This window comes from Tiliqua scincoides, chromosome 3, assembly GCF_035046505.1.
Source record: "Tiliqua scincoides isolate rTilSci1 chromosome 3, rTilSci1.hap2, whole genome shotgun sequence".
In the NCBI taxonomy this organism is placed as follows: Eukaryota; Metazoa; Chordata; class Lepidosauria; order Squamata; family Scincidae; genus Tiliqua; species Tiliqua scincoides.
The window spans coordinates 191087713-191114941 of record NC_089823.1 but is presented as its reverse complement, the minus strand read 5'-3'; the positions used below and the strand labels follow the sequence as shown (position 1 = coordinate 191114941).

Genomic DNA, 27229 nt, shown 5'->3' with positions numbered 1-27229 from the left:
TGATCTTCCCCTGTATTCTTGTAGGGCAGTGCCTTTCTTTGTGTATAACATGAAGTCTGTCAAATCAGCCAGTATTTTTAAAAAGTACAGAAATTTACTCAGCCTGCTAAGTAACCATCCCTTATTGAATCTGTGGTTTAAAAAAAGTGTTAGTTCAAAGACTGTCAACTGCTAGTTTGAATTTTATACATAGCGTACAATCACTGCAACTGCACAAAGCAACATCTTGTATTACTGATCAAGAAAGAATGGCACCTATAGGTTGGTTATCACAAGAATGTTATCATAAACCCAAATGGTGTGCAGAAAGGAGAATTCTTGGGTGTAAGTAGTCTTAAAAGGGAGTTAAAGGCAGAAGTTCTACTATCTTGTAGAACTACCTACCTTTGTGCTCCTTTACTAGCTGCCCTGCTGGTTAGTTAACTTGGGGTGGTACCAAAACTTCTAGATAGAAAGTAGTGTACAAATACAGTGGATTCCACAAAAGACTGATGGGCAACACTGCTATTTTGCTTTGTGCCATTTACTATCTTGCTTACTTATTAAATAGTCACTTGTCTTTTTTTATTTCTAGTTCATGAAACACCCAGCTGAAAACTATCAGTGTTAAACTTGTGAGGACCTCCTGCCAAGTTATTTCAGCTCTGAATTATGATGATTTCTTTTAAATGTTTAGGTATAAATTTTGCACCCTGTGAATAGTAGACTGGATTAATAAGATGGTAGAGCCCAAGGCTGGTTAAGAGTCCTAATCATGAATCCATAGATGTTTGGTTATTGGCTATTCTAGGCCTACAACTTGACCCCATTTAAAGGTTAGCCTAGCCTACCCTGCAGCTAGCCTTGCATACCTGTTCCATGGTTGCTTTCAGTAGCAATCTGTACAGCAAGGCTTCCTTTCAGCATTATTGTACTGATGGTTTATTGGAGAAGGCAAAGAGCCAGGCTAGCAGACACACAACTGCAAGCTAGTTTTAGTTTTAATGTCCTGTTTAAATGGCTGCAAATTCTGTTAAAACAGGTCTACTGTTTTGGTAATTATGTTATCTCTGTATTTGTGAAATGTTTAACACTGTAAATAAACTAGAGAGTTCCAATAGTCCCTCTGTGGGGGGGCCCAGTTTACCTTGGGCAAAGGCAGGTTGCCAAAGGCCACATAGGGTTGCAAGAGGAAGGGTGTTGTCATGCAATTCCTTCTCCCACAAGTTTGAGATGCCTCTAATCCCTCTGGCTCCTGCCTTAGACTGGCCACTTTCAGCCAACAGCCTAGCCAAATCTGTTCCTCACAAGAGCCTCACCCCATCCTCCTCTGGGGTGATAAGGCCTGCCCTGGGAGTCCACTTCATCCAGCCCCTCCTAGGGTGGGGGGTTGGACCCATGGCAGCAACCACTGGCCCTCCTGCCTGGGGCAACTCTGCCTGCAAGGGAGTGGATAGGGAGATGCTCTTTACACTCTCACATAACACCAGAACCAGGGGACATCCACTAAAATTGAGTGTTGGGCAGGTTAGGACAGACAAAAGAAAATATTTCTTTACTCAGCATGTGGTTGGTCTGTGGAACTCTTTGCCACAGGATGTGGTGATGGTGACTGGCCTGGATGCCTTTAAAAGGGGATTGGACACGTTTCTGGAGGAAAAATCAATTACAGGGTACAAGCCATGATGTATATGCGCAACCTCCTGATTTTAGAAATGGGTGATGCAAGGGAGGGCACCAGGATGAGGTCTCTTGTTATCTGGTGTGCTCCCTGGGGCATTTGGTGGGCCACTGTGAGATACAGGAAGCCAGACTAGGTGGGTCTATGGCCTGATCCAGTGGGGCTGTTGTTATATTCAGCATTTGTCCTGGGAATTCCACAGGCAGGCCCAGTGGGGTTGTAGAACCATCTGGAGAGGTGCTGCAGGTACACCTTTGCAGCTGCCCACAAGGGCTGCTATCAACTCTGCCAAACCGGGCAGTGACCCATTACTACACCTTGGGGCCCTAATGGGCCTCCACAGCCCAACGCCTGAGACTTAACAGTTAATTCCCCCACCCAAAACCAGTGCTACATGGTATTAAAAAATGGTTTTATTTCTAAAAAATCATTGCCTGCTTCAAGGGAGAAAACCAGGATCAGGGAGTGTCCGATAGTGTCCTTGAAGGAAGACAGCTCTCCTCCTCCTTCAAGTATCCAGAATACCAGTACATGAGGGTAGACATGAAAACACAAATGGATGCAGGCAAGAGGTATCCCACCTCAGCTGCCTGCAGCTGGGCTTTTCTCAGCCTTCCTGCAGAGCAGTTCAGTACTAGTAGCCCACAGTGATATTTTGGGCCACCTTCCTTCAGAGATTTAACTTTGTTTTGCTTCCATATGAAAGTATGTGACCACTAGCCCTCCACCAGCTCATATGCTCTGTTCTTCATCTAACTCAAATTGCTAGCAATGGAGTCTTCTGTTCAGCAACACAGGGAGGAGTATCCCAACTCAGGCCAGATCCATAAGGCGGATGGGAGGAGGGCAATAGAACTCGGGTGATCCAGTGCCTAGGAAGGAAAAAAAACAAAGCACCAGGATTTGCAATAGGATATACCACACAGCCTTCTTTGTATTCAGACAGAATGCAAGGGAGGAGTATAGAGTCATCTCATTACCTGCCTCATTACCGCCTCATCACCTAGTCACCTCATTACCTGCCAGAAAAGTGTCTATACGGGGTACTATCTGCAGATTTCCCTTCTTTCCAAAAGTTTCTTACCTCTTTGTGTCTATGCCAAGGAACACCTTCCAGTTGCCTAAAGGACCATAGTTATATGGATTTCGAAAAACCTAGAATCAAGGAAGAGGGCATGAAATCCTACTTTGACTCCTGATTTTGGCACAACTATTATGTACAACAGCCTCTCCTGGGAGAGACTACACCTTCAGCCAAATTACAGAACCGCTCAACTAGTTGAAAGGGAGCCAGACCCCTTTCAATCTTTAAAAAGTTGTATCCAGATTATTTTTTAAAATTACAGCTCTAGGCTGCTCACAACGCACCAAAATAATCCTAATGAAATAAAGCAAAAAATATATTTACCATAGGCTCAGTCTTCACACAGTGTACAGTATTCAGATTCAATGTCTAAATAAAATAGATTGTGGTTCCTGGAAGGCAGGAGGGAACACCTCAGTTCAATCTCAGAAGTCCCCTAGGACAGGGCTGCCATGGAAGCGGACCTGTTTCAAGTATCCTGTATATGCACACTGCAGATTGAAGGGCCCTTATCACCTTAGAACAGGATGACTCATCCATTCTCCCTGTAACCTTTCCAGTTCTCACCTTGCCCTTCAGTCGGAGTCTCTTTTTTTCTTTGCGGTTAATGTGTCGTTCAATACTGGTCTCACCACGAGTTATTAGGGCGGCATGCCAGAGCATGAGGGCACCCAGTGCCAAAGCCACTGAACTGAGGAAGAAGACAGGGAAATGGTCACACCCAAGGACTGGATATGAGGTGACATAATGGATCAGAACAAGGTATGTTGGGTGAGGCTCTGGGCCTTCCACCTTTGGGGAGGCAGAATAAAAGGACAGTTGAATAACTGATGAAGTGCTTGATTTGGCAGCTCTCTGAAAGTATTTTGGAGAAACCTTGCACTCCTCCCTCAACATGAACATACTCAACCAAAATTACTTACCTGCAGAGGACCCAGGCATACACAATACTCTTGTGGAAAGCTCTCTGGCGAAAGGAGAAAATAGGTGGTGGTGTCTGAGAGTAACTCTGCAAGGAAAAGCAGATGTTACAAAGATCACATGAGAGAACTTGGCCAAGAAAGTTGTGATCCAAGCCAGCATGATGCAAAGGAAGGCTTTCGAAGACACATGAGTGGACAGACGGACAGCACAGTGGATGAACAGATACCTTCTAAGAGACCAGGGCTTCAATGATCATGAATCAGAGACTGGGCAGAGCATGGCTATCAGGGCTCAAAACTCACTTCCCTTATTCCCCACCTATCCCTTGTCTTCTAAACAGGAACAAGACCTATCCAACTCTGAAAATATTCTCTCCAGTAAGGTAACGCATGCCAGCTGTATGGGTGTATGGGGCTTTAGCACTCCCTTGTGGGGAAGAAGGGAAGGAACCTTTCTGCCCGGGGAAAGGGCATCTGCTGTTACAGTCAATCTTGTAGATTTATTTCTGGGACAAAGAAGCAAGCTTCTCTACTATACTCTGCCCTGCCCCTGACTTGAGCAGCTGAGGAACAGGTACCGCACCTGATTGGCTGTCATGTGCTGTCTGTCCTTGTCAAGTAGTTTCATTCTCTATGATGGAAAACAGCTGCCAGTTATACACACACAATTCCTCTTAGCCTCTGCATCCCTACTGCATGTGGCAGCACCTTATGTACCACCAGGCAAGGGATAAACCCCTTTCCTCCAGAGAAAGCCACCCTCTCATGATGATCATTTAGCCAGGAACCTTACCTCAATTGCAGCATAGGCCTCCCAGAACAAGTCCCAACCGCTGATGCTGCTGTAGATGCAGCCCATAGTCATGAAGAGGCAGAAGGAGAAGAAGTATCGATGATTGTAGTGCCCCACACAATTGTTCAGCCATGCTATATCCCTTGGGGTTAAAGGTCTATAGCTGCAAGCTGAAAGCCCATCCTCCCTGCACTGGGCTTCCTACCCCAACTGATTACCCCACTGATCCAACTGCTTCCACTTAATATACATGCCACTCTGTTGGACTTCTGGCATGCACTCTCTCGAGCTTTGGGAAGGACCAAGATCTGCTTACTTAAAAGTGCACTTTGGAAGCTACACTTTTAAGCCAAAACCCAATAGGCAAGGAGGACACTTTGGGCTGGTGCTTCATGCAGGAAGAACTGCAGCTGCAAAGCAGAATTATTTCAGGCTGAAGCAGAAGTACCCATTCCTCAAGTACAGCTGGTTAATCCTGCAATATTGACTGAAATGTGTACCACACAAGAGGTATGCACCAATTCCTTTCCTTTCTGATGGTGCAGGCTACCCCTTTCTGCCAGTTAAACCACAAAAGATCCCACACAACCCTTGGGGGTATAAAGAGTTATAAAGGTTCTTGGCAGAGGTGTTTCCCATGGAGTGCAAGGCACCATCCTTCACCCTAATTTCAGGGTTAACTCGTTAGTCTTAGTTGAAGGATACGGCAGTGATGGTCCATCTTCAATACACACCTGTGAAAGGGAAGTCAAATTGATGCTATTACTGCATATAGATTGGAGACTAGACAGGTGTAGAAGAGGGTTGCTGATGATGTATTATAGCTAAATAATTAAAAAAACAAAACCAGTGCAGCCTTAGAACATGACAAGGGTCCAGCACAGCAGTGCAGAATAAATAGAAGAGTGGGTACTTTGTGGGTAGATTTGGTACACTCTGGTCCTTAGCATACATATAGGTAAGCTACCTGACAAGAACCGAGCACTGGATGCTTACTTAAATGAATGCAAGTCCCCCACTCCTATAACCTATTACTTCTGGGAAAGTTACCTAATCTAACAAGGAGACCTATAGTATACTCAAATCAAAGCGATGGCTGCATGTGTTCTGCAGATCTGTAAATGCACCCCAAAATTATGGTATGTGGTACATACCATATTCAGCTTCCTAAGAATGTTAGCTGCTGGGTTATAGTAGGCTTTAAAGTGTGTGGGGAGTGCTTGAGAAATCTGAAGACTAGTGAACAATATAAAAAGTTGTCTGGCAGCAATTAAAGCAGGTGTTGTTCTGAGATAAACTGCTTATGTTGCTTTATATTGGTGCTGCATTAGTTTTGGATGGTTTTTAGAACTGCAAATGCATTTCTGCAGTTTCAAACCTGGATTTTTTTTAAGCAATACAATGTATTATTATTGTAATACAATGTAACCTTAAATTCTGTTGCTTTGGGGGGGTTGGCTCACAGTACTACATAAGCACCTTGTCAATGTCTTCAAAAACACTTTTGCCCCCTTCCAATCAGGCTCCAGGGCAAGCTGCAGCTCCTCACCAGCACAATTCCCCAAGTTTTACCCCCAACTTATCTGAGGGTCATGGAACATTATTTTTTCATGATTTTTGGCTGAAAACCTGCCCTCGCCTTATCTGTGATGTCAACTTACAGGCGAGTATCTATGGCGATTCTTTGTCCTTGCCTCCATGGTCAGCAGAAACTATGCAAAACTTGCATACAGAACGTCCCCAACTTATGCAAGCCTAATTTGAAGTAAATTCAACTTGAGGAAAGCCTGGGACAGGTTTAAGGTCACAATACAGTTCCGTCCTCTCCATGGGCTCTTTAAACAAAGGAGGAACTATGGAGCACACTGGAAACAATCCCAGCATCCTTTACTTTTCCTCTTTCATGTAAAGAGCCCACTTGGGAGGAGGGGCTGGTAGAAGGCCTGCTCCATTCACAGCAGATTGGAGGGAAGTAGCAGGCCACTCACCCCCAAATCAGCCACAAAGGCCAATACAGACTGTACAGTATTTATATATATGGGAATTGCTGTAGTAGCAGCAAGGGTAGTGACAGTAATATCAATAGGTCACCTGTTATCTTTCACTCCCCTCTTTGCTCTGTCACTGCATGAAATGGGACAGGGATTCAAACTCGCATTAAAAAATCAACTTGCATGGCCTGATATGGAACGCTTATGTAAGTTGGAAAAGACATCCCCAATGTAAAAGGTTCACTTGAGTGTTAATATTATGCCATTGGACTCCAGAACAACAGATCCAACGTGTAATTTGCTTGGCCATACTCCAGAAGAGGTAACAGTATCCAGTATCTTCTATATTATCTTCATGGGACATCTGCTAAATAGTTATATCTGAATTCTAATTCTAGGGATGTTCACTACTTGTGCCCAAAATAATATCTGAATCCTGTATCAACAGAAAGCACATTCTATATCCAAAATTATGCAGACCACAGCAGCATATACTAGCTAAAATTGCTCACATTTTGAGCTGTACTCTGAACTAGTTATAGGGAGAAAATGCAAGGAAGAAGCAGGAGGAGAAGGGGCACATGAAAGCCAAAAAGAACACTTACATTTTGCTCGGGAATCTCTGCCAGACACAGGATTATACACCAAATATTCAATACACACAGAATTCAACAAGTCTAATTATCATTCTACCAATAGATGGCCCCGAGCTTGAAATGCAAAAATAGAAAACTAAACCAGAAAGCAATTTATAGAGGAGAACATATCCCAACATATTTTTGCACACCCCAAGCCTAATCTCCAAGATCTAGTAGCAGGGATGGGAAAACACTGATGTTGGTGAATCACTGCCTGTCACTACAGACTATACTAGGCGAGATGAACCAGTGTCTGGGCTCTGTATAAGCAGCTTCAAATATTCACATCCATTAGTCAAGTCTGGTTTTATGCAGAAAAAGATACTATACTCACATTAATCTGGTTTACAACTTTATTTAAAAATACCACCCCTTAGCAGTTGTGATTTACAAAAGATTCAAGGCTTATATGTATTTCCCAGAATTAAGTTTGTTTTTTTTAAAGAAAAACAAATGGAGGCAACAGAATATAATGTATAAGTACAAAAGTCTCTACACAGTGTGGGGCAAAAGGGTGTGTGTGTGAGAGAGAGAGAGAGAGAAAGAAAAGGTACCCTGGCTTTAATACAAGGGGAATGCCCACCTGTTGCAGATGCTGCAGTGGTGGGTCCGAGCAGGCTTTGGGGTAATGCATTTCCTACAGATGGAGACAGCAGCGATGTCGCCCTGAGACTGCTGTGAAAAGGGAGAAGCAGGGATTGTTTAGCATTCTGTTGTAAGGGTACCATCTCCTCACACCAACCAGAACACCCTCTATAAACAGTGCTCAGTCCTGCAAGAGTCCAGTATAAGGGCAACTCCTTTGGTCCATGACATTTTGCCCAGGTGTAACCAAAGTAAAAAAATTGCAGGAAATAATGCCAAGCAGCCCTGCTTTGGACCCCAGCATAAACAATAAAAGAGGCCAAAGCAAAATGATCAGCCCTCTGCCTACCTTGGGGGGGAACCCAGGCTGAGTAGTGATGGCCATATAGTAGTGGAAGATTATCATGACGAGATTCCAGTGGCCATAGATGAAGTGCCAGAAGACCCAAGCAATGGGATAGGTCCGCAGGACGAGTGGCAGCAGGCAGACATATACTATGACCACTACCGAACTGGTCAATAGGATCACCAGAACTACAAATACCTAAAAGAGGGATAGGGAAAGGGACTGAGCCATCAGCACACTGCACAAAAGCCTTCACCCTCTTAATGGAAGAATGGGTTGATCTCATCACCTGTTTTCCCACTGCTCCCAAGGAAGCAGCAGCTTTGGGCAACTTGTCAAAGGATTCTGGGGACCATCAATGCTATCTCCTCCTGTATATCTCCTTGCCTTTAGTGCCTGAAGTAGCTACTCAAGGTGGCTTGATCCCTGGGGTTGCAACTTTAGAGTTGATGTCACCCCCCAGCAGACCCTGAACACTCCAAGGTACTCACCACCCCAAACCACCGAGTGACATGATCCACCAGCCAGTAGATGGGTTCAAAGAGGGCATCAAGGGCAGCATCACTATCAGCAAAGGAGTTGTAGAAGAGAGAACGCAAGCAGAGCCGCCCATACAGCCACAGTTGCTCCACACGGCGGGTCAGCCAGAACCGACGTCGCTGACCTATCCGCAGGCACTTCAGGACAAGGCGCATGACAGCAGAGAATATTCGCCGGCGGGTCCTCATCCCTGCCACTGGGAGCCTGAAGAGAGAGGAAGCAGCATCAGCAAATACTATAAAAAATTTCTGACACTCGGTAGCAAAGTATTTCCCAACTGCAGATACCGCGACAACAGAAGAAAGAACGACTCAGAGAAAACCAGAGATGGTGAGTTGTAAGGACACAGTGCCCATTCTAAAAACTATCAGGACTGGTTATTCCAGAATATAGGGGGCAAGGCAGGGTGCCTAGGACTGGGAATTAACCTCACAGAAGGATCAGGTAGCTCCTTACAAAGCTGAGCACCTGAATGATTTTGAGGGCTATCAGTAGTGAAGAAGAGTATTGCATACTCAGTCACCTTCATCACTGCAGAAAATTTATGGTTGGAAAATTAACCTTGGGGTAGGAGAAAGACGGCCACTAATATTTCCCAAGTCCAGTGCTGATCATTGTGTGTACAGCCCACAGCAACTGGAAGTTGTGCCTATTTTCTTGATAGCACTGCTTCAGCTGGGCAATTATCTCATTTAGAGAGAGAAAAAAAGCCTAAATTGCAAAGCAAGAGGGTCTGACTGGATAATGACACTTACCTGCTTGTAGGAGCCTGGCATCAAGCTGCAACTAATCTAAGAGCAAGGAGGAACCTGAGCTAGGTCAGCTCTGCAGAAAACTGATCTTGGCCAATTAATATTAACCAAGAGTGGTGACCCTGGAAACTGTCCAGGATGGTGGCCTATAGCATGTGGGGTCATAGGGCAGGAAAAGCATAAAGGGACCAAGGAATACAGAAGAACAGAGCATTACACCAGAGGGATCAAACAAATTTTCACATCACTTGAAAACCTAGGATAGCTGGATTCTGCCTGGTCCTGCAGTAACCAATATTTCCAGTTTCCATTTAGCGTTAATGGATAATCCCTTCCCTCCCATTCTCCTTGCTTCAAATCCTTCTTTTACAACACTGCATGGCAGGACACACTATTAAAGATGAAGCTGCTCCTGGATAAAATGTGTTCTGGAGCTGTCAACAGGGAGCTTTCCCTTTGGTGCAAGTCTTATTTCAAACCTAAAGGATTTTTTATTTTGTTCTTTCAAGAATATAACAACATAAGAACATAAGAGCCCTGCTGGATCAGTCCAAAGGCCCATCTAGTTCAGCTTCCTGTATCACACAGTGGCCCACCAAATGCTTCAGGGAACACGCTAGACCAGTGTTTCTCAAACGACCAGGTGGGTCGTGAGCCAATTTCAGGTGGGTCCCCATTCATTTCAATAATTTATTTTTAATATGTTAGACTTGATGCTGCTATGGTATGTGACTGCATATGGAGAAATGTGACCTACCTGTACTTTTAACAAGCTACTCTGTATATTCTTTGAACAATGATAGTAAAAGGGATTTACACCAGGGTAAGTGTGGGTAGGATTGCAGCCTAGGATAGTAAAACATTTTCCTGCTTGATGATGTCACTTCCGGTCATGACATCACTTCCAGTGGGTCCTGACAGGTTCTCATTTTTAAAAAGTGGGTCCCTATGCTAAATGTGTGAGAACCACTGCACTAGACAAGAGACACAACCTGTGTCCTGGTGCCCTCCCTTGCATCTGGCAATCAGAGGCAGCCTACCTCTACCATGCACCTACCATGACTTGTACCCATGATGAACTTTTCCTCCAGAAACTTGTCCAGTCCCCTCTTAAAGGCATCTAGGCAAGATGCTGTCACTATTTCCTGTGGCGAGGAGTTCCACAGACGCTGGGTAAAGGATATAGTATAGCTGTACAAAGTTAAGTAGGAAATAAGACTACCACACAGGATTGGGCCCTATTAATTCTGCAAGTGTAGGAACTGCAGTAGAATTTGCAACTTTTTGCAGAATTCCTATATAATATCCAGTAGCCAGATGTTTGCATAACACCATATTGGTCTCTGCTTAAGCCAAGCAGATTCTCCAACTTGTTTCCACGAAGTACATAACAAACTGTCTCATAATTCGTGTTCTTTTGATAGGATATTTTAAGGCAAAATTACAGGGTTCAGGCTAACTATATGACTTTACGAAGACTAGAAGATAATGAGCATCACCCATATTTGTCAGTCCCTGTTTGGATAACAGGGCACACATCAATGTACACACCCAGGCATTGTCACTACCAGTAGCCAGATGCACCCAGAGCTCAGCCTATTCTTTGCCAGCTGGGCAGAGCTGGCATCATTCCTGGGCAGAGATTAAGGATGATTTCTGAAGGCAGCATTGCCTTTGTGAAAGATGGCAGTAACAGCAAAAACTGCACAAGAGGAGATTAACCACAGAGATTTTTATGAGACAGTGGGACCTAAAAGGGGAGAATCAGCAGACTCCGTAATGGGAAATTCACTCCCCAAAACATACTACTGTAATTTTAGTCACAGCACTCTGTGGGAGAAAAGAGGCCAACTGCACCCCCGTGTGTAAATCCTCAGCTTCCCTACAACAACAGATGCAGTCACAAAAACAATTGTGGGGTCGACTTGAAGGAGCACAGGCACCCAGCTGACTAACAGCCCAATCCTTTGCATGTCTACCAGGGACATGCAGTGGGTGGGGAGGCAGGTGAGGGCAGAGCCTCCCACTGTGAGACACCCAAGCACCCACAACCCACGTGGTGGGTGGGGAGGCAGGTGAGGGCAGAGCCTCCCCAACAAAAAGCGCCGCTGGCCGCCATGTGAGGCACCCAAGCACCCACAATCCACACGCAACCCCTCACCTGCCTCCCCACCCACCACACCTCCCTGGTGTCTACTCAGAAGTCTCTCATTGAATTCAATGGGACTTGCTCCCAGGTAAGTATGCACAGGATTGTACCTACACCAGCGTAGTACTGAGAAGATGCGTGTCTTCAGCACGTCAGAACGGTGCAGAAGCGGGGGAAGGGAGGCAGAGATGCGTGTTGAGAAGGTCCATCCATTCCAACATGCCTGTCGAGGGTGCTGCCGGGGAGAGCCTTTCCCAGGGGGAGCCAAGGAGCCCTGGCCCCACAGGGACGTGGGGAAACCGAGGGGAGCTGCCTGGGGGGCGGCGGGGCGGAGCCCCTGCCGGCTACAGGGCACGGAGGAGCTCAGCCTCTTTCAAAGCGTGCAGGGGAAGCGAGGCCTGCCGCGCTGGAGAAGGCAGCCCTCTCTCTTACCCGACGCCGCCGCCATTCCCCGGGTCCCAGTCAAACCCAGGCAGCCAGTCAAGCGCTCTTCAGTCACCGCATCTTTTCCTCCTCTTTGCCCGCACCGTAACCCCAGGCTCGGTCGCGCATGCGCGGCTCCGCGTACTCTCATTGGAACTACGACTCCCGTGGTGCATTGCGCGACTCCTCATACTTTTCCCCCTCCCCAACGTTCTCTTTTGCATTTTTCAGGACAGGAACCCAAAGAAACGCCTGCGGGGAGGAAGTCACGTGGCAGCGCAGCGTCCAATGAGATGATAGGATGCGCCACTGCCGCGTTCTAGTGATGCATTGAAGCTGGCAGGAGCGGAGGCATGGCTCCCACGCGTTACTGCGTCCCTGGTGGGTGACCGCGTGGAGTTGGGGGAAGGGGCTGGGTGGGAGGCAGGAGGAGCTTGGCTCGGCTTAGAGCAAGGAGGTTCTGCTGGCCTGGCCTGGCCTGCTTCTGAGCCACTGATAGACCCGCCCGCAGTACGGGTCTTGATGTCCTTGCTGGTCTACTCAGAAGTAAGTCTCATTGTATTCCATTGGTCTTACGCGTAGGAAAGGGTACATAGGATTCCAGCCTAAGTCGTCACCCCATCTTGACAGGACCAGCCCATGTAGGAGACTGGCTAAGGCTACAGTCCTATCCACACTTTCCTGGGAGTAAGCCCCATTGACTGTCGTGGGACTTCTGCGTAAACATGCATAGGATTGGGCTCTAGTTGCCTCAAGCAGTGGTGGCCTCAAAAGCGGTGCTTTTCGAAGGACTCTGGTGGGGAGGCTCTGCCCTCACCTGCCTCCCCACCCCACCGCCCTTCCCTGGTGTCTACTCAGAAGTCTCTCATTGAGGGCCCATTCCTATCCAGTTCTCCAGCACTGGTGCAGCTACAGTGCAGCAGGTAAGGGAACAAATGTTCTCATACCTTGAGGAGCACTCTGGGACTGCCTCCCCACCACAGGATGCAGTGCAAGCCTCATTGGCACAGCTGCACCAGCACTGAAAAATTGGATAGGTTTGGGCCCTCACACTGGGTCCGCTGGTCTCCCACTCTCTGGATTGGAAAAGGGAGATGGAGGGAGGTGGTGTGACCAGATGCTAGCCCGTCTCCCTCCTTTTCCAGGCCAGGAAGCAGGAGGAATGGAGGCTAGTGCACCACAAGGCAGGCAGCGTTTTGCACACTCCCTCAGACAGTAGGAGCTCTTGGGTTAGCACTGCATCTTGGGGCAGTGAATCCAAAAAGTGAATTCTATGTTATGTGAAGAAGGACTTTATTTGGTCTGTTCTGAATCTACTGCCCATCAGTTTCATTGGATGATCTCCAGTTTCAGTGTTTTATGGACGTGGGAGAAAATTTGTCCACTGCCTCCGCACTATGCATGATTTTATACATTTTTATCATATTTCTTTTTCCATAAAAGCCCCCAATCTTTAGCTTTAGTTTTATGGCTAAAGCAGGAGAGGGAGAGGATGATAGGTGAGTAGTGAGAAACAGAGTGGGTGAAGTGGACAAGACTTTGCTGACATAAGAAGAGCCCTGCTGGATCAGGCCAAAGGCCCATCTAGTCCAGCCTCTTGAACCTCACAGTGGCCCACCAGATGCCTCAAGGAGCACACAAGACAACAAAAACCTGTATCCTGTTGCCATTCCCTTGCACCTGGCATTAAGAGATATGCTACCTCTGAAACCCTGAGGTTGCATACAGTTCTCATGACCTGTGATGAACTTTCCCTCCAGAGATCTGCTCAATCCCCTTTTAAAGGCATCTAGACCAGGTACCGTCACCATATCCTGTGGCATGGAGTTCCACAGATTAATTACATACTGGATAAAAAGATATTTTCTTCTGTGTATTCTGACCCTCCCAACACTCAATTTCAGTGGATGTCCCTTGTTTCTGGTGTTGTCTGTCGGAGAAAAGAACATCCTTCTATCCATCCCATGCATAATTTAATATGTCTCAGTCATGTCCCTCTCAGGCACCTTGATAAGGGGCTTAATGGCAGAAAAATTGATTGATGATGGGATGGAGGAAAGAGTCATCTCCAGACACACAACATGACAGAATACACAGAGGTGCAAGCAATACAGTGTGTCAGTGACATTTGAAAGGCAGTGGAAAAGGAAGGAAGCAAACAAGATTAAGGGCTCAGTCCTATCCAGCACAGGAGCAATGACTCCAAATGGCTACTGTCAGATCCTGTGCTGGATCCAAGCAGGCTGGAGGTCTCCTCAGGGGAAGGGGACATTTGTCCCATTCCCCTGAGTAAAGACTCAGCCTGCTCAATGGGGCTTTTCAAGTCAGCACCAGCTATTTTGCTGGTGCAAACTCAAAAAGCCCTCTGCGGGCTTTCAAGCCTGACAGGGGAGATAGGATTAAGCAGCGGTCTCTGCTGGTCCCCCCCGCAGGCCGTTCCCTCTGCGTTTCACACACTCCTCACCCTACTTCCACCCAGAAACACTTCTCACACCCCCATGCCACTTGCCTCCTTTCCGCTGCCTGTTGGGGGTTCCTCTGTCTGTTGATGGGGCAGTACAGGCCTTTCTCCCTTATGGCATGTTTATGACACCCATACCTAGTATTGGGACTGGAATATCAGCGCTGAGGCCCAAAAGGATTGGGGTGCCCAAGGAGACCAAGGTTTAAATACAGAGTTGTTTATAAAATAAATGCAAAATTATTTATTTTAAAATGTATATTTCAGCTTTCCCTTTTGTAGCAAAAGGCCCAAGGCAGTTATTAACAGTATAAAGTGTTTAAAATACAATGAAACTCCATAAAGTGCTGCTAAACCTCTGCTAACTGAGTAAGAGGCACTTTTTCAAGTGGGTGCTCCTCTTTTTTTTAGCAGGGGAAGAGTAATCAACAATCAATCAACAGTATTTATATACCGCTTTTCAACTAAAAGTTCACAAAGCGGTTTACAGAGAAAAAAACAAATAACTAAATGGCTCCCTGTCCCAAAAGGGCTCACAATCTAAAAGGGCCAGTTACTGGGGTGAGTAACTGGCCCTCCTCACCCCAGTGTCTTTTCTAGTGGCTGTCTGCTGGTGTTCTTTTGCATCTTTTTAGATTGTGAGCCCTATTGGGACAGGGAGCTATTAGTTGTTTGATTTTCTCTGTAATCGCTTTGTGAACTTTTTGTTGAAAAGTGGTATATAAATACCGTTAATAATAATAAAGTACAAGACCACAAAAGGCATACAACAGCAATAACAATCATAAATAGCAGAAATAAAGAAAACACAAATCATAAAAGTAAAAAAGTAGTGCAAAACAAAAATGTACAGGGGAGAAACATACAGAGCCCTTCTATGCATGTTTACCAGAAGTAAGTCCTACTGTGTTCAGTTGAACTTACTCCCAAATAATTATTCAAAGGACTGGTTTATTCTCATTCTTCCAGCATGTTTCAGAATGTTGCCAGTTGATGTGTGAGCATTGACCCAAAAGCTATCTCAGGAAGGCAGTGATGAGCTTCAAGTACAAATTAATTTTTGTACTTAATTTCTGTGTTCTGTCACTCAGGTGAGCGACTCTGTAGCCTAGAGGAAGGAACGCCTGGAAGTGGCACCTATGCTCGTCATGGTTCTATCTTTGCATCTTTAGCTGGCTGTCTCATGAAGAAAAATGAGAATGGCAAGGTAAGAATGAAGCAAGCTCTGGGCAGTGGTGGGGATTGCACATATAGGACTAGCTTATCCATGGAGAAGGTGACTGGAGGGCAGGAACCAAGTCATTGTTTGAAAACTGGAGCCCGAGTGGGACGAGATTGGTATATTATCTGGAAATCTGCAGGAGATTTGAGACAATGTTGTCTCTTGCTGCCAGCTTGATACTCTGAAGCAAAGCCCCTAGTGAATGATGATAAAGTCCAGTTTTCTTTGCTCCTCTGCAGCTACCAGTGGTCTCTGTGATGAGGGATGTGGAATCTCAGCTTCTGCCGGATGTGGGGGCCACAGTAACATGCAAGGTAATCTTCGCAGATAGAGCTAAATGTACTAGAATTGTCCATTCAGTTATTGATGTGCCAAGGAAAGGAACAAATGGGAATATGAACTGGATGCATAAACCCTGAATGCCACAAACCTGACCATTGTTTATAGGCAGTTGTTTATAGGCAGTCCTGGATATCTTTCTCTAAGAAGCCCGGTGTGGTGCTTGCCAACCCTCACTATTCATAGATCAGTGAAGGAGAAAAAGGGAAATAGTATATCCTCTATCTCAAGATGAAACTAATATATCTTGTATATATCCCCCACACACAGGTAATAGTGTCACAAATGATAATCCTAAGGGGTGGGCTGGGAAGATTGCTGAGACATAGTCTTCCTCATTAAGGAGGTGTTATATTATGAAATAAGTGCTCTGATTTTGTTTAATCTGAAATCCACAGGCGGCAGCTTTCTCTCTCTCTCTTTCCCCCAGATTTGCAGCATTAACTCCCGTTTTGCCAAAGTACATATCTTGTATGTTGGCTCTACACCGCTGAAATCCCCATTTCGTGGAACAATACGGTAAGGAATTATATTGAATGGGAGCATCTCCTGGAGCATTGGGGCCTATGGTATGAGAGGGGAGGTTAGCGCAGCCCCCACAAATACCCAGTACCTTGTTCTCACCTTACCTTTGAGTACTGGTGAGCACTGAGGAATCAGTTGTTGACTTGAAGCTTCCACAAACATTTTATGTATTTGTCTCATAACAAATGCATCTATTAAGTTTGCTAACCCTTTCTTCTATGATAGATTAATCATAGTATAGTCAGTTATCTTATGTGGGGTGAAAGCAGGAAACAGATGGCAAGATTAAGCCTTTTCTTCTTCCTTTACAGGAGGGAAGACATCAGAGCTACAGAGAAAGACAAGGTCAGTGGGATAAACTGGCCACAGCCTGTGGTGACTATGGGTATTGTAGCTAATGTGCACAGCTGGGAGCATTTCTTCCTGATACTAATGCATGCACATACTTCTTTCTGTTATTACTGATGTTGGGATAATGGCCTGGTAAGAGTTCAAAATCTTGTGAGTAAGAAGCCATTCACAATCTGTTTTGTAAGTCTGTGGAGGAAAAGCTTGTGATTTCAGAAGTAGGGCTATTCTATTCTTTTCTTCATACCCAGGTTAGCCTTGCCTCCTTGTACCATACCTCCCATGACATGAGCCTCCTGAAGCTCTCCCAATATTTTGCTTATCTTTTCCCTCTTTCTATCTGCCGACAGGTAGAGGTTTACAAGAGTTTCCGTCCAGGAGACATTGTTTTGGCCAAAGTTGTATCCTTTTCCTGTTGTTGCATTTATGCCGTTGAGTAGTTTGAACACTAAAGTATTCCCTTATAGCTAGCAGTTTCCCTTAACTCAGCTTGAATGACTAGATTTCTCTGGGGGACGCGCAATCTAACTACCTGCTGACCACAGCAGAAAATGAGCTGGGGGTAGTGGTGGCTCATAGTGAAGCAGGTAAGAACAGTCTTTGAAAACAGGTTGGTGGCAATTCTGAAATGTTCTGCATATGCTGGCATCTTCTGACCCACAAGCTGCTTGTAATAAGCACTGTGCCTTGGTAACACCCCTGTTGGAGCAGTGATATAAAATGTATAATAAATACAAGAGGGAGAGGTTCCCTATTGTGTAAAGTATGCAGCCATTGGGAAGGCCTCATAGGAGCAAAATGTTTGAATTTCAGCAGAAGAGGTGTAAGGCAGCAGTGGGAATTGGTTACCAAACTTCATAAAGACCTTTTCCCTGAGGGACAACATCTGTAGAAAGACTAAGAACAGGGTAGTTACTGACTTGTGTCTTGATCTTAGGAGTGCAGATGGTGCCAATCAGCTGGTGCGAAATGCAGTGCCCAAGTACACATGCCAAGGAACTGCGCAAAGTCGCCCGTGTACAGCCCCAGTTTCTTCATACATAGTAATTGATTCATCACCCAAAATGTTCAACTAATACAGAAAAGGCTTCATGCAGTGCAAAGAGCTGGAGAAATGCGAAACAGCCTTTACTGTTGCTACAATGAATGGACCTTTTAGGTGTGCAAAATGGAGCCAGGCCTGGGGAATCCTTGTTCACTTCTATGTCTGGTGAAAGACTTTGAAAGCCCTATGTCTTCTCTAGTAAACATTACCTTTGTGCCATTTTATTTAACCAATAAAATTTTCCATACATTTGGTAGTATGACTTGAATGATAGGTCTAGTAATCTCCTATCAGTATTCCTAGTTGCTGTTTGGACTCTTATCCACCTTACCATTTCTTAACAGACTCAATACTTGCATTACTTACTATCATGGGAGGGGTGTTTCAGGAAAAAACCTGGGAGTGGAAAGACCAACAATGGTCAGCTAGTCTAACTGGCAGATGTTGGGCCTCAAAGTCCCAGTAGCTTCCAGGTTACAGCTTGGGCCCACATTTGTAGTACTTTGCTTGACAACCTCCATGGTAATGCTAGCAATAAAGCAATGGTGTCATAAAATGGTTCTCATTAATCAGTCTAAGTCAGTGATTTTCAACCTTTTTCATTTCACAGCACCATTTCACACCATGCTGCCAAAGTGGGACTCTCATCCCCCAATGACCCTACTAATAAATGACCCTCTCCCAAATTCCCCACAGCACAGTGGTTAAAAATGGCTGTTCTAAGTAACAGACACAGGAAATATTGCACATAATTCCTTTATTTTATTGAGACTAGGGCAAATGCAGCCATTGTACAGTGAAGTGAGCTCCAGTGTAAACCCACCCTAGTTTAGGCAAGGATACCACACAGACTGTGGGGCAGAAAAGCAATGCATGATGATACATAGTATCTGGGCTTACTGGCACTACACAGCAAAGTTATGGGATTCCAGGGTGGGTGGTGTTCCCTTCTCTTCCCTAGCCTCACCCTTTCCCTCACATTTTGAAGATAATGGATGAGTTTGCTACTGTAACATAACAGAATCAGATACAACTCCAGAGACAATTAAGAATGTAGGCCTTTAAGTGACACACTCTTTAAAGACTCAAGAATAAGTGAGTCTTTATATCCCTGCTATGCTGCTATAAGTACCCCTAAAGTCAGTCCTGAATGGCCAAATCAAATGCTTGATTGACTACACTACAGCAGCTGCCACATGAAATGGAATGAAGGCAGGAGGGGCTCTTTTGGAATGCTTAGGGAATCCCCCTTTCCTTTAGCAGCATCACATTCCATTGTGCTGAAATTTGCTAGACTCTCTTCCAGAACCCTTGCTAGACTGTGGTCCATGTTCCTAGCAGCCAGATCCTGCTGGGGAAATGTGAGTGTGGAAATAAATTGGTCTTGAAGGACAGGACATGGCCCCAGGAAGTTTCACCTCCTTTGGTTCTTCAGCCCAGTCCCTCAGGCTGTGGCAGGCATGTGCTGGGAAGAAAAGGGAAGAGGGAAGGGAATCTTGCTCCTGCTTTCACTTCTTGACTTTGCCCTGGGCTGCCACAGCTTCCATGGCCTTACGGACAGTCTCCTCATCTCCAAGGAACTGCATGGGCTTGATGGGCTTCAGATTTTTGTCCAGCTCATACACTATGGGAATTCCAGTAGGCAGATTAAGTTCCATGATTGCAGCCTCAGACATGCCTGCAAACAGCAAGAGATTAATCATTCAACAAAGCCTGGCTATATTGTCCATTCCAGGATTATTGAACCTTTCTAGGGTTTGCCTCTGGACACGACCAGGCTTGAGTTACCTTTAGTGTATAAGTCACAAGCAGACTCACCTTCTAGATGCTTAACAATGCCACGGAGACTATTGCCATGGGCAGCAACCAGCACCCGCTTGCCTTCCTTGATCTGTGGAACAATTTCCTCATTCCAGAAGGGCAGAGCCCGAGCAATAGTATCTTTCAAGCTCTCACAGGTAGGCAGCTGATCTTCAGTGAGGTCAGCGTAGCGGCGATCCTAGGGAAGAACATCCAGTGGCACTTATCAGACATTACACTGCTGCCTCCTGAACTATCAAAGCCACCAGCTGACTGAGACCTGTGGAGCATTCTTGCATCAAACCGCTCTACAGGTGTTAGTTCTTTGGCCGCCACTACAGTCCAGTCCAGGTATGTACCATGCTCATTCACACTGCCTGCCCTCTGTACATCTTACAGCAGGCATTTTAGAGCAGGTTGTGTGAAAGCTTGTTTTTCCTGTGGTCTCTGGTCAGTGGTCCTTACATCAGACTGCCAGGCAGTAAATCCTGTGCCAGGTCAGGCCTACTCCATTTGCAATCATGATGTAGTACAAAATAATGAATATTGCTTTAGCCCTTAACTATTCAGTCTCATGCACTCATTTATGGAGGCATATCCAGGCTCACAGCTCAGTGTTTTCTACACTGACTGGCAGTGTTTCTAGGATTTTTAAACAGGACCATTCTGAGCACTATCTGGAAATCTGGATTAAACCCAAGACCTTCTCCATGCTTAGTATATGACCTACCACCAAATTATGGCCCTTTCCCAAATATAGCCTAATTACATCTTAATTACTACATTGTGTATAACATATTTGATAGAAGGAGGGATGTTTCTAGTCTTCCAGTGCCCATAGAAGATATTCTAATCTCCATTAGTGTCAAGTATTATAAGAATAGTTCTACCTGCCAATAGCACTTTATTCCAATTAATTTGGAATAAAGTGGGTCAGTTCTGTGTTGCTTATGCTCCAGCCATTTTCATAGTTAAGAAGTTTACAAATATTATATAGGCGGAAGTCTCCACCCATTTGCAGGCAGCCTTGATTGTTGGCACCATGCAGTACAAGGCCCCAAGGAGATGTAAATGATTAATGGCAACTTTTTTCTCCAGAAAGGTCTAGTAAATTTGTCAGAATACAGAACATGCTAATCACATCTCATGCAAAGCCAGCTATTAACAAGGTCAACTGCTGGGCTCTCAAGCCAGCTATTAACAAGGTCAACTGCTGGGCTCTCAAAACAATAGGGCTACTAAGAATAAAAGCTACAAAAAGCAACAGAGAGATAAAACCAGCCCAATGAATCCTATTGCAATTGAGTAGCATAAGAGGCTACATCCTATTCACAGGGTTTTACTGTACAATTCCATTTCAAAATAATCTACCACATCAAAGGAAAACTACCTTTATATCACTTAAGGTTTTCTGTTTCCCAACTCACCTTGCTGATGACACTATAGAAGGGGTGGTCGGGCTCCATTGGAGGTGGTGGAACATCAAAGGAACGCCTCCAGATCTTCACCTGGGCCTCTCCATGTTTAGCAGCTGTCTCAGCCTTGTTGAGGCCTGTCAGGCCACCATAATGCCTCTCATTAAGACGCCAGGTCCTCACCACAGGCAGCCACATTTGATCAATGGCATCCAGTACAGTCCAGAGGGTGCGGATGGCCCTCTTCTGCACCGAAGTGAAGCAGATGTCAAACTCATAGCCAGCATCTGGAAAAGCCCAAAGAGTACAATGCTTACTAATTTGATTTATAGTCTGCTCTATTCCAAATGCCCAAAGCTGATAACACACTAAAAACAATGCTTTCACAAGGATTATATTGCTCAGTGCTATATCTATCTAATATGACATGCCTCACATTCCCACAATTGCTCATACAAGGTTTTGCTACCAATGCATAGACTGATGAAGTCACCTACCACATCCTCCACCAAATAAAAGGAAGATGGAAGGAAAAATAACCCTTGGAAAATATGTTGCAAAGTTTCCAGTTAGTATCACCAAGTCACTATTGCTGAAACAAGCCTCGTCCATTCCACAATTCAGCCAGTTCACATCAACCGGCTACAGAAAAATCCAGTGAGGCATGAAGATGCCATTCTTATGTAACCAGATTTTTTCTCCAGATTTCTTCCTCCACAACTAAGCGGCAGCCAATCTCTCCAGTGAGTAGTTTGTTTCCAGTGAGTAAGATAGGTTTATATCTGAAATCTTACTGAACACAATGGGGTTACTTCTGGGTTAGGTAAAATTTTCAAGCGCTTCCATCACTTGAGTAAGAGAGGAAACAGTCATTCCCCCCCCCCCCCCACAAAAGACTGCTTTACAGGGCAGAATTAAGAATGATTCTTAATCTCTTATGCCAGGAAAATGGCTACATGTTCACTGTTTCTGGGTGCCCCATTTATCCCATTCTGTAAAAGGAAAAAATAGTTGTGCAATAATGCCATCCAATAATGCAGTGGAAAAAGCAGGAATTGTGCAACACAGACTGGAATGGGACCGTGTGGGTACTGGACTGGACTCACGATCCCTAATGCAAACACACACATACACCCTCTCAAGGGTAAAAGCACTAACCAATGCAAGCACTTCCCAACCCAGGACATCAAGACAAAATCAATCACACCTTTTATAAAATTCATAGGGAATGTAAAGGTAACGCATAGAAAGAAAAACAAGCAGGAGGATTGGCTGCATTTGTCTCTTCTTGAGCCCGTGTGTGACAAGCTGGCCCTGGCCACTTCCTGATACAGGAAATCAGGGGAAGAATTGCAAAAATTGGGTAAAGGCTTTCTCCCTGTTGCAGCAGTACTAAATGACTCAGCTCCTGTTAGATCTTGCTAGCAAAAGCCCAGCCAAATGGCGGGGGGGGGGGGGGAGAGAGAAGCAAATGTGTTCAGCTGCCAGAGCATCTTCAGTAATATTAAGCTACTATGGATCACCTTCCTTGGAGATGAGAGAACTAGTACCCTACTCTGTTCAAGCAGAAACAGGGTACTATTGGAGAGCTGGGAAAGTGACCTTTCCAAGGTCAGTTGCACAGTTGGGTGCACACATGGAGAGGGTGTAGCCCTTCTTTACTGGATGAGAACAATATATTCCACTTGAAGTAGATCCCTGTCTTTTTCTCTGCCAAGGCAGGAGGCCTGAATAAGCAACACTTTTCCCCAGTTAATATATCCAGAGATGTTGGGCTATAGCAAAACCTCAAAGCAATCAGTATTATGCCTTGGTTCAGATCCAGCCAGAGCCAGCTCTTCAGAGTCAATATGCTTTCATCTCTGAAAGGACTCTGGGTGGCTTGGGTAAAAGCTTGCTTGAGAGAGCTGGACCAGCAGAGTTGACCAGGCAAGCTGCACGTGCTCAGAGTAAAACCTTCCCTTTGTGCTACTTGGAGGGGGGGAGTTAGCTTCCCCAGGCCTTTCCAGAAACATACACCCCTCCATGCAAGACCGTGGAAATTACACAGGTTCTTCCCTCAATTACAGAGTGAACAAGCCAAGGATAGCATCATCCTCGGCTTTCAACTGACTCCTGCTGCAACCCCTGTACTACACACACACTTACTACAGAGCAAGTTCAACTGACCACAGTGGTGGTCTTCAGGGGTATTAGAGGTATCTTTAGGGAGCACCGAGGGCTCTTTAGGGGGGCATCGGGGGCTCTTCAGGGGGTGTTGAGGATGGCTTTACAGTGAGGCTTACTTTCGAGTAGACCCGCCTGTTGAAGCCTACCGGCCATGGGGGAAGGTCTTAGATACGCCCTCCATTGTGTGGTCAGGAAGGGGAAAGCCCACCACGTGGCGATTAAAGGCTCCCCCCTTCACCCCTCCCTGCCTGGACCCCCACCCAGTAGAGGACCCCCCACCGGAAGCCTCCAAGCAGCGCCCTCCTTCACCTCTCAGCGCCTCTCCGCCGCGCTGCGCCTCCTCCTGCCCCGCCGGACTGAGGTCGGCGTCGTACCAGCCGCTGAAGCGGTTCTCGAGGTTCCAGGCGCTCTCGCCGTGCCGGATCAGCACCAGCCGATATGCAGCAGCCATGCCGGAGGATCGAGTGCGCCGCGGTGCTCCTGAACCAGCCCTCGCGCCGTCGACAAGCAGACTCTCCGCCAGCCACGCGCGTGCGCACAAAGGGAGGCCCGCGCCTCCCCCACGGAACAGCAGGCACCGCCCCTCCGCTTTACAGGCTCATACCCCGCTCCGGGGCCGGCGCGCGCTCTCAGGCTTGCATTTAGACGTGCGCTCCCCGAGAGGCGCTATGAAGGTTCTGCGCATGCGCCCAAAGGGGGCGCCCCCGTTGCCCCCTGAGCACGGAGCTCACGAAGCGCACGCGAAGGGCAACGTGACGTGCGCGGGATGAGGGCGGGGTGGGATGACCGGCCTGCAGAGCGTCCCATTGGGGGAGGATGAGGCAGGCCCCGCCCCCGCGCTTCCAATCTGAGTGCTCCAGTGGGCTTTATTAGACTGCAACTCTCCTCTCCACTTTCCTGGGAGTCAGCCCCATTGACTATAATGGGACTTACTTCTGAGTAGACATACAGAGGCTGGCTCTCAGGCTGCAGTCCTCTCCACACTTTCCTGGGAGTAAGCCCCATTGACTATAACGGAACTTACTTCTGAGTAGACATGCAGAGGCTGGGCTCTCAGGCTACAGTCCACACTTTCCTGGGAGTTAGCCCCATTGACTATAATGGGACTTAGGCTGCACTCCTATCCACACTTTCCTGGGAGTAAGCCCCACCGAACACAATGGGACTTCTGAGTAGACATACATAGGCTTGGGCTCTCAGTTCTGAGTTCTGGTTCTCTTACAGCCCAAGCCTATGCAAGTCTACTCATAAGTAAGTCTCATTGTCAATGGAACTTACACCCAGGTAAGCATGGATAGGATTGCAGTCTTAATCTGATCTGGTTTCAAGTGATAACTAGAGGTGTTTTGTTTCCTGTGAGTGAGATAGGATTACAGCCTTACTGAACGCAATGGGCTTACTTCTGAGTAACTTAAATAACACCTGCGTTTGCAAACACCTCTAGCGATAACGGAAGAAGCTATCAAGGAATTAGATGGCGCTGCTTTGTAGGAGCCTCATCCCTGGAAGGGATCACCGGTCCATTAAAGTGCTCACCAGTCCTATAAAAAGGACACTGCCAAACAGCTGCAGCAGGAGTAAGTCAATTATAGTCAATGGGGCTTACTCCCAGGTAAGTGTGGATAGGATTGGGCTGTGAATTTGTACAATCTAAGAAAAACACCACCTATATGTAAATTAGCACTGCAATCCTATTCACCCTTTCCTGAGAGTAAGCTCCACTGACTATAATGGGACTTACTTAGCACTGCAGATTAGCACTGCAATCCTATTCACCCTTTCCTGAGAGTAAGCTCCACTGACTATAATGGGACTTACTTCTGAGTAGATAGGCATACGTTTGGGCTCCTAATGGCCTTTTCCCAATATTCTCTGGTCTACGCAGTGATGTTCAAGGGTCCAATCCTATCCAATTTTCTAGTACTGGTACTGCTGTGCCAATGGAGCATGCACTGTTTCCTGCTTTGGGGAGGCAGTTACTTCTCAAGGTATGGGAACATTTGTTACGGTACTGGCTGCACTGGTGCTGGAAATTTGGATAGAATTGGGCCCTTACTCACCAAACTCTGCAAAAACTTCAGAGTTCTGTTCTGTCAGATAGCTCTTGCTCTCTCCTTCTGTGTGTGTGTGTGTATAGCATGCATAGTGTTCTGTTGCATATATGTTGTAGTGCTTTGAAATAGTTTCCTCTCCTGTTGTGAGCGAAGAGTCCATGACTCGCTGCAGTACAGAAGTTTACTCAGGAAGCAGGCTCTGTAGACTTGGATCTTGGTATGTTCCATCAGCTTCTTGTTGGACCGGACTCTCTTTGTGAGTCTGGAAAACGTGGTAGCTGCTTTACCGATGTGTTTGTTTAGCTCGGTATTGAGAGAAAGAGTGTCGGAGATCGTTGAGCCAAGGTACACAAAGTCATGGACAACCTCCAGTTCATGTGAAGAGATTGTAATGCAGGGAGGCGAGTCCACATCCTGAACCATGACCTGTGTTTTCTTTGGTCCAAAATCTTGGCAGGCCTTGCTAAAACGATCCATGAGCTGCTGGAGTTCTTTGGCAGAGTGGGTAGTGACAGCTGCATCGTTGGCAAAAAGGAAGTTACGAAGACATTTCAGCTGAACTTTGGACTTTGCTCTCAGTCTGGAGAGGTTGAAGAGTTTTCCGTTTGATCTGGTCCGGAGATAGATGCCTTCTGTTGCAGTTCCAAAGGCCTGCTTCAGCAGGACAGTGAAGAAAATCCCAAACAAGGTTGGTGCAAGAACACAGCCCTGCTTCACACCGCTTCGGATGTCAAAGGGGTCTGATGTGGAGCCATCGAAGACAACAGTGCCTTTCATGTTCTTGTGGAAAGATCTGATGATGCTGAGGAGCCTGGGTGGACATCCGATCTTGGGGAGCATCTTGAAGAGGCTGTCCCTGCTGACCAGGTCGAAAGCCTTCGTGAGATCTATGAAGGCTATAAAGAGTGGCTGTCGTTGTTCCCTGCATTTCTCCTGCAGTTGTCTAAGGGAGAATACAATATCAGTGGTGGACCTATTGGCTCGGAATCCACACTTCGATTCTGGATAGACGCTCTCTGCAAGTACCTGGAGCCTCTTTAGTGCAACTCGGGCAAACAGCTTTCCTACTAAGCTAAGGAGAGAGATGCCATGGTAGTTGTTGCAGTCACCCCGTCGCCTTTGTTCTTGTACAACGTGATGATGTTTGCATCCCTCATGTCCTGAGGTACTCCACCTTCTCTCCAGCAGAGACAGAGGATTTCATGCAGCTCAGTGAGGATGATCTCTTTGCAGCACTTTAGGACTTCAGCAGGGATGCTGTCTTTTCCTGGTACCTTTCCTGGTGCCTCCGGCATCACCTGGCAGGACAAAGTTCCAAAGAATCGAGAGGATTTCATGCAGCTCAGTGACGATTATCTCTTTGCAGCACTTTAGGACTTCAGCAAGGATACTGTCTTTTCCTGGTGCCTCCAACGCATCCTCAGCATCACCTGGCAGGACAAAGTTCCAAACAACACAGTCCTGGAATGTGCTGGAATCCCTAGCATGTATGCACTGCTGAAACAGAGACACCTGCATTGGCTCGGTCATGTGAGAATGGATGATGGCTGGATCCCAAAGGATCTCCTCTATGGAGAACTCATGCAAGGAAAGCGCCCTACAGGTAGACCACAGCTGCAATACAAGGACATCTGCAAGGGGGATCTGAAGGCCTTAGGAGTGGACCTCAACAGGTGGGAAACCCTGGCCTCTGAGCGGCCCACTTGGAGGCAGGCTGTGCAGCATGGCCTTTCCCAGTTTGAAGAGACACTTGGCCAACAGTCTGAGGCAAAGAGGCAAAGAAGGAAGGCCCACAGCCAGGGAGACAGACCAGGGACACACTACACTTGCTCCCAGTGTGGAAGGGATTGTCACTCCCAAATTGGCCTTTTCAGCCACACTAGACACTGTGCCAGAACCACCATCCAGAGCGCGATACCATAGTCTTTCGAGACTGAAAGTTGCCAACTAAATTGCTTTGAAATAAT

The 27229-nt window shown here is 46.3% G+C and overlaps 3 protein-coding genes across 7 annotated transcripts; 1 reads left to right on the top strand and 2 right to left on the bottom strand.

Annotated features, from left to right (window-relative positions):
- Positions 1–2055: 2055 nt before the first annotated feature.
- On the bottom strand, positions 2056–11983 carry ZDHHC16 (zinc finger DHHC-type palmitoyltransferase 16). Of its 5 annotated transcripts, XM_066618878.1 has the most exons (11): positions 11894–11983; positions 8512–8764; positions 8024–8218; positions 7673–7761; positions 5166–5194; positions 4461–4594; positions 4251–4298; positions 3668–3753; positions 3312–3435; positions 2745–2815; positions 2056–2532 (listed from the first exon to the last, which is right to left on the bottom strand). In XM_066618878.1, the coding sequence occupies exons 2-11, from the start codon at positions 8746–8748 to the stop codon at positions 2418–2420; spliced, it is 1128 nt and encodes a 375-aa protein (XP_066474975.1). In that variant the 5' UTR covers positions 8749–8764; positions 11894–11983; the 3' UTR covers positions 2056–2417. The 5 variants fall into 5 exon arrangements, with proteins under 5 accessions (XP_066474975.1, XP_066474971.1, XP_066474973.1 ...); XM_066618874.1 differs by lacking the exon at positions 4251–4298 and having other exon boundaries at positions 7673–7764; XM_066618876.1 differs by lacking the exon at positions 4251–4298.
- Positions 11984–12158: 175 nt separating this feature from the next.
- Positions 12159–18083, top strand: EXOSC1 (exosome component 1). The gene is made up of 8 exons (XM_066620954.1): positions 12159–12265; positions 15437–15552; positions 15807–15881; positions 16337–16425; positions 16743–16776; positions 17130–17180; positions 17282–17366; positions 17717–18083. The coding sequence occupies exons 1-8, from the start codon at positions 12238–12240 to the stop codon at positions 17821–17823; spliced, it is 585 nt and encodes a 194-aa protein (XP_066477051.1). The 5' UTR covers positions 12159–12237; the 3' UTR covers positions 17824–18083.
- Positions 18084–18564: 481 nt separating this feature from the next.
- PGAM1 (phosphoglycerate mutase 1) lies at positions 18565–23904 on the bottom strand. Its single transcript, XM_066620953.1, has 4 exons — positions 23518–23904; positions 21052–21326; positions 19643–19823; positions 18565–19502 (listed from the first exon to the last, which is right to left on the bottom strand). Exons 1-4 carry the CDS (start codon positions 23657–23659, stop codon positions 19333–19335), a joined length of 768 nt encoding a protein of 255 aa, XP_066477050.1. The 5' UTR covers positions 23660–23904; the 3' UTR covers positions 18565–19332.
- Positions 23905–27229: the final 3325 nt, after the last annotated feature.